The 13,511-nt window shown below is 40.4% G+C and overlaps 1 protein-coding gene and 1 long non-coding RNA gene across 5 annotated transcripts; one reads left to right on the forward strand and one right to left on the reverse strand.

Moving 5' to 3' along the window:
- Positions 1 to 228: 228 nt before the first annotated feature.
- On the forward strand, positions 229 to 12,472 carry LOC122776783 (protein-serine O-palmitoleoyltransferase porcupine-like). Of its 4 annotated transcripts, none has more exons than XM_044037506.1 (15): positions 1,486 to 1,549; positions 6,810 to 6,959; positions 7,056 to 7,248; positions 7,340 to 7,383; positions 7,482 to 7,663; positions 7,777 to 7,907; positions 8,006 to 8,026; positions 8,255 to 8,269; positions 8,365 to 8,490; positions 8,575 to 8,675; positions 8,772 to 8,848; positions 8,951 to 9,014; positions 9,227 to 9,312; positions 10,268 to 10,378; positions 10,872 to 12,472. In XM_044037506.1, the coding sequence occupies exons 2-15, from the start codon at positions 6,824 to 6,826 to the stop codon at positions 10,971 to 10,973; spliced, it is 1,389 nt and encodes a 462-aa protein (XP_043893441.1). In that variant the 5' UTR covers positions 1,486 to 1,549; positions 6,810 to 6,823; the 3' UTR covers positions 10,974 to 12,472. The 4 variants fall into 4 exon arrangements, with proteins under 4 accessions (XP_043893439.1, XP_043893441.1, XP_043893442.1 ...); XM_044037505.1 differs by lacking the exon at positions 1,486 to 1,549 and adding an exon at positions 5,200 to 5,369; XM_044037507.1 differs by lacking the exons at positions 1,486 to 1,549; positions 8,951 to 9,014; positions 10,872 to 12,472 and adding an exon at positions 4,954 to 5,369 and having other exon boundaries at positions 10,268 to 10,369.
- Positions 12,473 to 12,804: 332 nt separating this feature from the next.
- On the reverse strand, positions 12,805 to 13,386 carry LOC122776785. The gene is made up of 4 exons (XR_006361261.1): positions 13,300 to 13,386; positions 13,134 to 13,165; positions 12,970 to 13,039; positions 12,805 to 12,880 (listed from the first exon to the last, which is right to left on the reverse strand). It is a non-coding gene; the product is annotated as an uncharacterized LOC122776785 (long non-coding RNA).
- Positions 13,387 to 13,511: the final 125 nt, after the last annotated feature.

The raw sequence follows: 13,511 nt of genomic DNA on the forward strand, positions 1-13,511 counted from the left end.
AGTGCATAAGTAGCTTCATAAGAACTCCACGGAATTCCAACATTCTATAGAGAACGTTGAAATAAATTCCCAGTGCTCTAAGACGACATTAGCATTGGGCTTATGCCAAAAATCTATAATAATATAGTTATAATAACCAAACAGTTGTTTTTCTACTTTCTCATTTTAACTGTTTCGACTCGCTTTTATTTTTGGAATTTTATTTTCACTTCCGGGTCATTTGTCTGTTACTTGAGTTCATAATTTTTTTGTAAAAATTTGAATAAATGTTGGCAGAACTTTGCTTGAATAACAAATGAACGTCGTGTTTGGACGTAATTGTTGTTTATCAGTTGTTTCACAGCTAAAAACAAAGCGTTGATAATTAAATGACGTAATCACGACAACGTGCCACAGTCATGCACGTGCGGAAATGGAGTTTGTTGTTGCTGCCCCTTTGACTCGTTTCTACTCTGATCAAAAAAACGGGCTGTTTTAAAATGAAGAACCTGGACTGTTGTGTTTCTGGTTGTGAAAACCTTCGCACCTCATCCACCAAAGTTAAATTTTACCGGTTACCGTCGGGACATCAAGTCAACCGAAGACGTTTGTGGCTGCAAGCAATTCAACAAGCCAACGGCAGCACCAAGGAACTGAACGGAAATGCTCGCGTTTGTGGCGCACATTTTACATCAAGTAAGCTATAAGCGTGCTGTTTATATAGTTTTGAATGCACACAATGTGTGGCGAAACGTGGTTTAACTCCAATGAACTGTGTTTACGCGTTTTACAGGAGTTGCGTCCATGGACCCTAACAGTCCTGACTTTGTTCCCTCTGTGTTTACTAAACGGAGCCCAAAGAAGAAAGCGAAAAAGTAAGACACGTAAATCACAGTCCACACTCACAGTGTAAAGCATTTAAACTTGATGAGTTAAATAAGGTAGTAGCATCACAGTGTGCCAACATTTAAACAACAACACAAGTAAGTAAATATGGACATTGTAGCACTTTATGGACATGAACATGCTTTTAGTTACATATAATTTCAAATCATGTCCTTTTATCGAGGCCTGTTCAATTCAGTTTGCTTTTTACTTCTCGTAATTGGCAGTATAAAAGCCATGGTGACACTGCAGCTGCATACACACTGAAGCTCCCTCAGTCAGGTCTGACAGTGTTCCTCGACAGAGCCAGTTTTCAGTTTGTCATACAAATACAAATGAAATAGTTTCTGTTAATGAAGGCCAAACAGAGGCTGAAATGACAGAATACTTCTGGAGGATGTGGAAAGTATATTTTATTTTAGATTGTATTGCGTTTCCTTGTTCCCAATACATCTGCGTTATATTTACTTTGTATTTAGATCAATCATTATTTTCAAATTACTTTCTTCAAAGATACTTTACTGGTAAAAGAAGGCGCCTCCACAAAACCATCATGAGCAAGGATAATCTAAAATCTCCATCCAAGGCTGACTCTCCTGTGGACGACCAGTCATCTGTTTTGATGGACACTAACACTGAACTCTCACCGGACGAACAGACACCATCAGCCTCTTCAATAACAAAGGTAATAACACTTATTTATTATTTCTGTATCTATATCCATACATCTTTGCATTCTAGGCATTGCAGTGTATGCAGGGGAATGTCAGGTAGAAAGAGATCAACCTATTTAGTGAGCATTTTTGTATATACACACATATATTCCTCTAAGGTGTGTTTTTGTTGTGTGAAGAAACAGTTTTCTTATTTTGATGTATCTTCATTTTCTAGGATGAATCTGAAGTTACAACAATCAAGCCACAAGCTTCCACCCCAAACAAGACATCCCCATCAGTAAAAGTATCAGAATGCACACTAAATATAAACAAAACGAAACCTATTGTGCTTCTGAAACGTATAGTTGTACCAGAAAGTGGGTACTGGTGTGCGCTGAGCAATGAGGACTCCACTGCTGAATCTCGGCTCGTAAGAGACATACAACTGCATGAAGAACAAACACAATTAGTCTGTGTGAATTGTGGAATGTTGTTCACAAATCAGGTCAGTCTTACACAGCACTGTTGTGCTAAAAATGATGAGCCGTCCTTTCCGTGCAACATATGCCACCGATCTTTCACTTCAAGCAGATACCTGAAGCGTCATAAACTGCTACACGTCAAAGATGCCAGGAAGTGCGGCAAGTGTGGAGTGCTCTTCTGTCGACGTCATAACCACGTTATGTCGTGTCCTATAGCTAAGGCTGTACCTGAGACTGAAGAGGATTGCTCTGAAAATGAAGAAAGTAACAGATATATTAAAACAATACCAGAAGAAAGTAAAAAGATGCAAGAAGAAAGTTATCTGATGCTGGAAGTAAGTGATCTGAAGCCAGAAGTAAGTGATCTGATGCCAGAATTCAGTGATCTGATGCCAGAAGTAAGTGATCTGATGCCAGAAGTACGTGATCTGATGCCAGAAGTAAGTGATCTGATGCCAGGAGTAAGTGATCTGATGCCAGGAGTAAGTGATCTGAAGCTAAAAGTAAGCGATCTGATGCCAGAAGAAAGTAATCTAATGCCAGAAAAAAGTAATCTGTTACTAGAGGAAAGAAATGCACCTGATGAATATAATTTGATACCAAATTACAGTGTACTGGTGATGCTTCAGCAAAGCCAGACTCGTGAAATGGATGAAGATGCTCAGAATGCTGTGATTGTAACACCTTTGCTCACAACTACTATGTCTGCACCCCCAATCCCTACACCTTTATCTGAGGACCATAATGTCTCATACTGTGAAACCATACCAAAAATCCCTGTATCACGGTTGAAAAAAACTTTCTCTCTGCCATACCCACCAGCAGACAAGCCCTTGGTGAAGAAAAATAATGTTTTGGGGCCACACACACCAGCAGACAAGCCCTCAGTAAAGAAAAATAACTTGTTTAGGCCACCCCCACCTCCATGCCCTGCTGCCTTCCTCAAGCACCCAGAACTCCCAACCTCACTAAAGATCTTTTCACCTCAATACCTCACATCGGCATTTCTTGAGGTTAAAAGAAATTATGATTATATCTTAAGCAATCCAGTAAATGTTAAGGGGGCTGTGGTGAAGGAGGAACCACGTAAACTGCCACATGTTACTCCCCAAAAGCGAATCACCAAGCCAGTCAAGAGAGAAAGAATTGCTTATGACATGGAAATTGAAATCTGACTTTTCTCACTTTTAACAGAAGGCCTTGGATCAGCATTGTTAAACGTTTGTGACAAATAATTTGCCAAATTGTTAGACTGACCCATTTGTCTCGAGCATAACTCTTTTAAACACTAAAGCGTAAGATAATTTGGGCTTGTATGGAAGTACTGTTATGTTATATGTTTATGATTGTACGGCTGCACTCTCCACTTAAATACTTCTCCTCATAACCTGCTGTTATATTTTAATGTAAGGGACTAAACCCATTAAGCTGCTATTTTTATACTCGGTGAGAGCTCCTCAGTTGAGACGATGTTACTTCTCAATTCAGGAGTTGGATGTTTTGTACTGTGCCTGTAATAAAGGTTTAATCTGTGCTGTAGTACAATTTGCACTGTATGCAATACAACTTTAATGTTTTTGATATTAAACTCTGACTGTTGTTGAGAAAGTGAATTACTGAGAAATCATAATTTACAATGAATTGACAGTAGTTCTCTGTCTGCTGCAGGGATTTAGAGTTATGGATGACTCACACTGACCTTTGTGAAGAGACAAGTCATACATTCATATGTGCGTCTTTAAACACACTTCACTCACTAACTGACCTCAGAGACGAATACCACTTAAGATCAACTTCAAGTAGTCTTTAAAAGTGCAGTTATTTAAATCTACTTCATATTTTTAAGATGAATTTTATCAATCCCACATGGGGTTAAATGTAGTTTCAGTTGATGATCATTGATGATACACATTACAACTACTGAGTAAAAGTTTCACTAAGTATTTACAGACTACTTTTACTTCATCTACTGAATAATGTCACTAAATGTACTAGACTTGACACAGAATGCCTTCATATACATAACACATTTTATTTATAAGGCATGTTATACAATGATCTCAAAGTGCACAATTGTGTCTGTACCTAGAATTGGACCAAAATGATCATGCAAATAATACAATGTAATGTCAATGTATGTATACAGTTATAAAAATATATTTATATTTATATTTATAAAACATATCTATGTTTTATGAAAGGAAGAAAAAAAGAAATCATGGTTTATAGTTTTCTCTCTGATTTATCCTGACGGTGGCACTAGTGCAATGGACCCAAAATGTCTGCCTCTTTTCTGGGAACAACCTCTTAAATCATTGTGTCATATAACCTCGACATTCTGTGAGCTCTTCATACAATCACTCTGCAGAAAAAGAGTCCAATACGGTACAAGAACAATAATATGCCCTCATGCCTTAATTTCTTTTGACTTTGAACTGAATAAATGCATATATATATATTGGTTAACAAAACAATATTATCAGCCACACTGTATGGTAGTGTTTAGAGCTGTTGCCTTGTAGCAAAAAAGAGCAGGGTTCACGACCCGGTCTGAACAAGGGCCTTCTTTTTCCTGTTTTCGTGTGTGTAACTGCGTTATTTAGATATTATTCTCTCTAAATATATATAACTATTAAGCTGCTAACTTATATATATACATATATATATATGTATATATACATACATATATATATATACAAACTTGACTAAAAATCACTGAATTCAACATTAATGAAGGCATTTGTAAAAACTGGACCTTTTAAATAAAGTATTGGACGTGAAGCCATATGATAAAAATATGCTGAACACTCACTTAAAAATAAATAAATCAGCTTTCCTTTAAAAACAAGCCCAAATTAAATAATTACTTTACAGAAAAGTATGTGTATGTGTATTCTGTTTTTATTATGATTCATTTCCACACACACTTGATTTCTCGACCAAAGATCACTCTCTCCCCTGTGATGATGAAGAGTGAGTCCGTCTGCACAACTGTACACATCCGATTGGTTGTTAGGCGCCGGTTTATAGATCAGCGGTGAATCCGATTGATCTTCTCAGCTGTCGTTCAAATGAAACGGAGTCTATGATTGGCTGCAGGGCTTCAGCCCTCGCATCTAAGCAGCTGATTGGCTGACGTGTCTTCGGCGTGGCATCGCGGACGAGAGGCAAATGGTGCTGATGCTGTGACAATGGGAGTCATCCTGGGAAGCATCATTTGGACCGAGTGGGTTTAAAACACACACACATACACACTCACTTAGGCTGACATAGAAGCAGCTGGGTACACACATACGCGCACTTTCTCTCTCTCACACACACACACACACACGCGCGGGGAAGAACCTCCGGCTGCTGCCCAGAGAGGGTGAGTTTTCCCCGGGTAAACTAACTGACATGTCTGTCTGTCACTGTGGGGGCTGGGGGTCAGAGTCAGCAGCAGCAGCAGCAGCAGCAGCAGTAGCAGCGTTAATGCCGCCGGTTTAGGTGACGCTCTTTCACCGATTTCTTTCTCCAAACAACATGTTTACGCTGCTTTGCTGTGCACCACCACAGCTGGACACACTGGGTGTCTGTAACATGGTGCTAATGCAGTCGTGAGGCAACTGCATTGCGGAGGGAACGAAAGAGAGCGAGAGAGAGAGAGAGAGAGAGAGAGAATAATGCTTTTGCATGTGTCCGAATATCGGTCATCATGTTGCTGTAATCACGGCGGACACCAGGCCTTATTGTGATTGGTATTAATGTTGATCATAGCTGTGGATCAAATGTGATGTAATTGTTACGAGTATGTTCATATGTAAATAAATGTCCCTTAAAGGCAAATCTTCATTGTTGCAACATCTGCACTGAATTTGCACTGATTTCTTGTTGAGTTGCTTTGCATGCTGGGATTTGAAGTTTGAAGCGGTGATGGCAGTAATGAGTGAGAGTGCACTCACCAGCCACTTTATTAGGTACACAGGAATGGCACACACACACACACACACACACACAGTGTGTGGTCTTCTGCTGCTGCAGCTCATCTGCATGCTATGCATTCAGATGGTGGCCCTCTGTGTAACTTGGATGCGGTGAGTGGTTATTAGAGTTAACTTTCTGTCATTGTCTTTTAAGACCTGGAATCAATGAGGCATTTTTACCATGACTGCGGGATATTTTCTCTTTTCGGACCATTCTCTTGAAACCCTAGAGATGGTTGAGCGTTGATTAGCAATTTCTGAAGTACCCAGACCAGCCTCTCTGGCACCAACAACAAAGTCCTTCAGAGTTACTTAAATCACCATGCCTTGTGATCAGTTGATATTTACTTGCATGAAGGAGGAGTTGAAAAGGTGTACCTAATAAAGTGGCTCTGCGTGTATATGATTGCCTGCAAGCTTGCATTGCATGTGTGTGGTCGCAGTACAGGTGTTTTTACATGTTAACACTATCTAAGCCATTAAAATGTGTACAGTCATTTCAGTACTTTCAGTATTTAGATTTTTCTCATAATAATTTGTCATAATAATTTGGTAGTCAATTGACTGTTATAAGACTAGGTCATTCACTCTATGCTATGGAGGAGCATCCTAGTAATTCTACCTCTCCCTGGATGCAGAGTTTTTCCCTTTAAACCTCCCTTTATGCTGAGTGGTAAGGAGAGAGACTGGATACCATTTTCATGTCTTTGTTATGACACGGCTGACCTCCAACCTCCTGCTCCAGAGGTCACCACTCCCTCCAAGGCCCACTGACTTTGGGAAAATCTGATATAGATTGCACTGCTTGTAACACACTTGCCGCTCTTGTTCTTGTATCAATATAGTGTTCGGTCCAGTGATGGGAGCGCTAAGCCGCCAGAAGTTTTTCCAGGAACTCACTCACGGCTGCCTGCTGCCGACAGCGCAGCAGGGTCTGGAGCAGGTATGGCAGCTGCTGGTCATCTGCCTGCTGTGTCGGCTCCTCTGGTTGTTAGGTGAGACTCCAGTCCCTTTGCTTCTTCAGCCTTTCATATGAGCTGTGTCAGCATCACCACCCGAGTTACTGTACATTCTTCGTCTTGCTACACCAGGCCTTCCCTCATTCGTGAAGCATCTGTGCACAGTGGCGGGAGGTTTCTACGCTCTCTACCTGTTCTTTGAGCTTCACATGATCTGGGTGGTCCTTCTCAGCCTTCTCTGCTACCTCTTCCTCTTCCTATGCCGCCACTCCACCATGCGAGGCACCTTCCTCTCCATCACTGTGCTCATCTACCTGCTGCTGGGGTAAGACAAACCTGTGATTCCTGACAGCTCAGCAGCACACATGCAAGTCAAGGCTTCAAGCACTGAAACGATTCTTATCCACTCTTATCAGAGAACTGCACATGATGGACACCACCAAATGGCACAAAATGAGAGGTAGGACACACATCTGTCACAGTTCTATCAGACACATGATTGTTTTGGAGTCTGCTGACCGTTTAAATGCTGCTGCTGCTGCTGCTGCTGTCCCCCAGGTTCACAGATGGTGGTCGCCATGAAAGCCATCTCTCTGGCCTTTGATTTGGACAGAGGCGTTGTGGCCAGTGTACCCTCGCCAATCGAGTTCATGGGCTACATTTACTTTGTGGGCACAGTCATCTTTGGTCCCTGGATCAGCTTCAACAGCTACAAAGAAGCTTTAGACGGACGTAAGCTAGTAAGTGTGATACAGCTCTCTTTTGATATGGAAGAAGGGGATGGCAAGGACTATTATAAAGATTGATTTTGACACTAGCTGCTAACTTATTCAATTGTCCCCCCCTTCCTCAGAGCTTCACATGGTTTATAAAAGTCTCTGTGAGCTGGGTGAAGAGCCAAGTTTGCCTTGTTATTTCCAACTGTGTGGCGCCATACCTCTTCCCTTATTTCATACCTGTTTACGGAGACAAACTACTACGAAGGTGAGTGGAACACACATCAAAAAAGGTTTTTAAAATATTTTTCCACTCTTGGATTACTTATGGATCAAACCTGTTTTTTGTTGTTGTTTTTTTTACAGTAAAAGGAAAAGGAAGATCAGGTAATTAATTGTCCACTGCAGTGACTCGAAACATACCCAACACCCATATTTTCTTGTGCATGTTCATTTTCCATTCATCATCTTCACCTGCGCGCATGTGTCCACGCCACATGTGCTCCAGGACACCAGTCCACACCTGTCTCACCATCATGAAACCTGTGGTGTGAGTTTAATGTGCCACTGACATTAACGTCGACATCATTCTCTCTTTCTCCTGCTGCTTCACAGAGGTACACTGGCAAAGTATGTATTTCTTTAGCGTAGTATTCGCAAATAAAGTGAGAAATTTTACACATGGCATTCATCTATTTCTTCTTCTTTTCATGTATTCACATTAGGTGGTTGCTGGCGTACGAGGACACAATGTCCTTCCACTTCAGCAACTACTTTGTTGGGTATTTCAGCGAGACCACTGCAACTCTGGCTGGGGCAGGCTTCACCGAGGAGAAAGAAAACCTCAAATGGTCAGAACTGCAAGCATAATATTAAAATAAAATATCTTCCTTTTTATCTACATACTTAACTCACCTATACCATATGTTTCACAGGGACATGACTGTATCCAAACCCATGAATATAGAGTTTCCCCGGTCGATGGTGGAGGTGGTGACGTCGTGGAATCAGCCCATGTCTCGCTTTCTGCACACCTGTAAGTAAAAATGCTCGACGGCAGCTGTTTCTTCGTTCGTATTATGAGTGGAATTGTAGAGACACTCTGATGCGAGCCGATGCTCTCACCTCACAGATGTCTTTAAGAGCGCTCTCAAATTTGGGACCTTCTCTGCCATCATGGTGACGTATACGGCCAGCGCCCTTCTGCACGTGAGTACAGTGTAAAGCCATAATTCTGTTTAATTCTGAAAAAAAAAAGTGTCTGTGTCAACATGTGGATGGTTTTAATGCGAAACCTCTTGTGTGTGATAGGGTTTGAGTTTTCATCTTGGCGCAGTACTTATATCCCTGGGCTTCATCACGTACATTGAACATGGTAAAAGTCGGCCTAATGTTGTCTCTTTCCCACATTAGAACCATTCCGTTTAGAAAAAGGTGCTTAGCTTTGCAGTAACGGGTAATTGCACCCACCATTACACACTGTTTCTACTCACGCGGTGCTTGTAATTTATCTCTTATATGGTTGGAAAAAAGGCAACAATCTCTCTCGGTTTCATTTTAATGCTTTGGTCTTGTTTTCTGTTGTAGTGTTGCGGAAGAGGCTCGCGGCCATTTTGGACGCCTGTGTGCTGTCAAAGGAATGTCAAGCAAACTGCACTCACCGAAACAAAAAGGTTTTTTTCATTTTTCATTAGCATTGGTCTCTTTCTGTTTTGCTTGAGCGTTAAAAGACGAGTTCACCACTTTGGCAAATACACCGATTCACTTGCTTATCAGGAGTTTGATGCAGTTGATTGTCTTTGACCACTGTGTGTCTACATTGCATTTCCCATATGAAGTTTCAGCTTACCTTAGCATAAAGACTGGAACAACAATCAAAAACACCTACCATGCTTCTAAAACACACAACTTATTAAATTGAGGTGTTTTTTATCCATTCCCCCCAAAAAAGTGTTAGTAAAAATAAGGTTTTAGTAAAATCTAGTAATTTACTGGACGTTCTTTACGCTTTCCTGATGCTAAGCTTAACTAACTGCATCAGTGCAATAATATGCAGGTATGAGAGAGTTCTCCTCCAACTTTGAATTACTTTCATATACAGTGCTTAATAAATGTATTAGACCATCACCCAAAGCCACAGCTGCCCTAAATGAACAGCATTGGTAATTATCAGGATATTGTTTTTATGTTTCTGTAATCATTAAGATGCTCTTAATTATCTAAATATCTAAAATATAGATATTTTAAAAATATAATTATTATTATTATTATTATTATTGTTATCCATGCACCATGCATTTCAAATGAAAAACAGTAAAGCACATTATTATCATTTCCTGATTAAGATGTCAAATTATAGTTATTAACTTGTATTCCTGAACAGACAAATTTAGTTTTAGTGGTGGAATGTTATGCTTGATTCATTTCTGCCTTATCAGAGAAGAAGCCCAGTGAGCTGTGTGCATGTATCCTGTTTTTGTTTTATACTTATACAAACATACTTGTGTGTTTATATATCATTTTCTGCCAGTAAACCCTCTTAAACACTGTCTCTTTAAGTAAAACGTGGTAAAAGGGTCTGAAATATGGATTCATTTCTCGGTTGTTCTTAAACGATGTGTTGTCCAGAAACTATGGGTCTATACGATTAACATAGCGTTCTGCGCGTTGGCACTTCTCCACCTGACATACCTGGGCTCTGTGTTCAACTCCAGTGTGGACTACATAGAGGAGGATGAGGTAAGATGAAACCATAAGACTATATTGATCGCCAGAGTAGAGCAGGAGCATAATAAATGATCGGAGGGTAATAAAAGGAAAGTAATTAAAATAACACTCAAATCTGTTGTGTATGTAGGTTGGGCTTGTGGATAGTAAAAGAAGCTGTGGAAATATGTATGTGTAAGGAGTCTAGTGGCCTCTTATTTGGGTTAAACTGTTGATTCTTACTCAAGTTTAAGACTTAGCTGCTGTATTTATGAGTCAGGGGACTGTGGTGCACTGTGAGATGTGGTGAGTGATGGGTTTAGATCAGGGCTGTCAAACTCACTGAGTGTCTAGTCTGGTCAAGAAGGGAAAAAAAAAGTGCAGTATACAGTATATATTGCTATGTACTGTCTTCACTAGGAAAAAAAAGTCTAAATTTGTCAAAGTATGAATAAATGAAAGATGTATTTTTTATAAGTAGTTATGCACTGTCCCAATTCAGCTTACATTGTATGTTCATATACAGGACGATGTCACACATCATACCATTCAGAAGTGGTCCGAGCTGAGCTGGACAAGCCACTGGGTGACGTTTGGGTGCTGGATATTGTATCGTCTCATTCTCTAATGACAACGGACAGAGGACAGATGAAGGATGCAATAATGAGAGATGTCAGGCTGCTTCTCCACTGTCTGCACTGTGACCTTATCCTGCATTAGACCGAAGAGATCACATTTAACCTGTATATAACAGTGAGCCGACACGCAGTGTCCAGGTTGCGCTGACGTTGACTCTGGGGACAAGTGTGTTGATATCCATGAAATGGTCGCCCCACTCTTCCTCCCTCCTTTTCTCCACATCACATCCCTTTTTATCTGATCCGCAGTTATCGAGCCCTCGTGTTGTGACAGCAGTTGCCGATGCCTCACTGTGAGTCACAATCAATACCTGTCAGCGTGGCGGACATCTGCTGCTCCTTTTCTGTGGACACACAAGATTATCTAGGTTTCACCGCCAGGAGAGTGCAGCATTTGTCCTACGGCTGTGGTGAGGTTTTCCTTTTCCACCTCAAGTGTTTTACAATCATGTGTTATAACGTTTAAAACTGACATTTATCTTGAAGACAACAAATCCCATGAAAAGAAAGCCCCACAATGCAACAGTACACCTCCGATTCTCTGCTCCTCCAAGCCTCTTAACTATACTTAGAATTTTTGTTTGTTGGTGTGATGAAAGGCTAAATCATTTTGTTAAACAGCTGGAAGCTATACTTTTTAACAATTTAGGAACTATGTTCAGTTTTCAGATTGACGCATGTGTGGTGCTCTGGAGGCTCTTAAGTGCTGCAGAATGATTTTTAAAACAACATGGACCAAATCACTGTATGATTTGGTCTTTTTGTGGGATTTGTTTTTATTAAGACATAGAAATATACACTAACGTATCCTTTTAGAGAGAGAGAGTGTCTCTTGAGCGTGTTAAAACAACAAAGAGTTGAATTTTAAAGGGAATAAAAGCACACGTTCTGGTTTTAATGCAGCAGTTTTATCATCACACCTATGACTTCCTCTTTTGTGAAAGAAATCACCAGATTTATAAATGAATTATTGTGGTGCAGTTTCCTGATTGTGTTTGTTTTATGTTATTTTGATGAATTCCTTTACAAAAAATTAGCTTATAGAAAAAAGTCTTAGTTAGTATTTGTGAGACACTTTCACTATTCAGTACTGGGAATGAAAGTTAAGAATCAGGGTATTATCCATGTGTTACTGTCGAGCAAACATGTCTTAACTTCTCTTCCAACCTCATAACGCAATATTAAAAAAAATGATATACTAAATATTTATCTTTAAGTATAGAGTTTTTTATGTCACTGCTGCTTTTAATGATGTAACTGATGATGAAAGAACTTGGTTATCTGTATCAGACTGATCACATTCTGTCTCTTATCTTTCAAAAAACGGACTTATATTGATATTTCTGCTTCTTGACAGGGATGTAGTATTTTACATTAGGCTCAATCCAACGTGTATGTGTTTCAAATGCTACTTTCTTCCCTCCTGTGAATGTGAATTAAGGCACTGATACACCTGTGATATTTTTATAAAAATTTTACATGAAACCTGGGCGGACGTCTTTGTTTGATTGTTGAATGTCGGAGGCTCAGATACACACACATTAGTCAGACTGCTGTACCAAATAGTCCTTTATTTGAATCGTACTTATTTACAAGAAAATTGCATGAACTGTTTGACAGTCAGGGAAAGATTTTTCTGAGATTCTTTTTTTTTCATTGAACATCCAATAAGCCAGAGTGGACAGTATGTGTGTGTGTGGTGGGGTGGGGGACAAGGTGGAAAGAAACAGATGAATATGGATTCATGTTCTGCCTTCTGTGAGAGGTGAGCAGATGTCCTATTAAAGGGCCACACAACAGGTCCAGGCTCGGGAGCAGCGGAGGACCCCAGTAGTGTCTCCAAAGCCATTTTCACAAACGCCTGGAAGTTACTGCTTCTCTCCCTTCGGCTGTCCTGCTAAGGGGATGAAACACAGACAGATACCTTCACTGGAGACACACACAAAAAACACAGCACCTCACTATCACGTTCATATGAATGCGTACCTCCTTGCTTCTTATTGTCATCTCCTTTCTGATCAACTTTCTTCGGCTGCTCTTTAGGACTCTGAGGTTGCTGTGAAATCCAAGCAAACGTAGGTTAAGCGGAACATTTTCAGACTGCGAGAAATCATGATTTATACTATGCTTTATGCATGTGATTTTCCTACCTTGGTAGCTGACTTCTTGTCCGACTTATTACCTGAAAAGAAGTGGAAATAGACTCATGTTATTATTATACGTTGCACAGCACTGAATATGAGGCCTTTCTGGTATTCAGATAATAAATAAAAAATATTTTGTCGTATTTCATTTTTGCTCGACGTCACTACTTACCTTTCGTTCCTGGCATTTTGGCTGTGCTCCAAAGTCCTTGCTGTGTTTTTGAGAATGCAGTGTTAAATGTGGTGTTCACCCACGGTCATTTATGGCCAGTGCTTTTGAATGCTTGTGAGCTGCACGGTCAGTGGGGCCCCTTCGCGAAAGAGCCCCACGAACAAGCAAAGAGCCCCGTCAGCTGAGCCGCACGCCGCACAGCTCTGCACAGC

The sequence above is a fragment of the Solea senegalensis genome, linkage group LG11 (genome assembly GCF_019176455.1).
Source record: "Solea senegalensis isolate Sse05_10M linkage group LG11, IFAPA_SoseM_1, whole genome shotgun sequence".
NCBI lineage: Eukaryota > Metazoa > Chordata > Actinopteri > Pleuronectiformes > Soleidae > Solea > Solea senegalensis.

What these genes read in the sequence shown, in the direction of transcription:
- LOC122776783 (XM_044037504.1), top strand. Translation starts at nt 480, where the DNA reads ATGAAGAACCTGGACTGTTGTGTTTCTGGTTGTGAAAACCTTCGCACC. An exon ending in TGGCGCACATTTTACATCAA is followed by an intron (nt 676 to 772) that starts GTAAGCTATAAG and finishes CGCGTTTTACAG; the next exon opens with GAGTTGCGTCCATGGACCCT. An exon ending in CAGCCTCTTCAATAACAAAG is followed by an intron (nt 1,550 to 1,755) that starts GTAATAACACTT and finishes TTCATTTTCTAG; the next exon opens with GATGAATCTGAAGTTACAAC.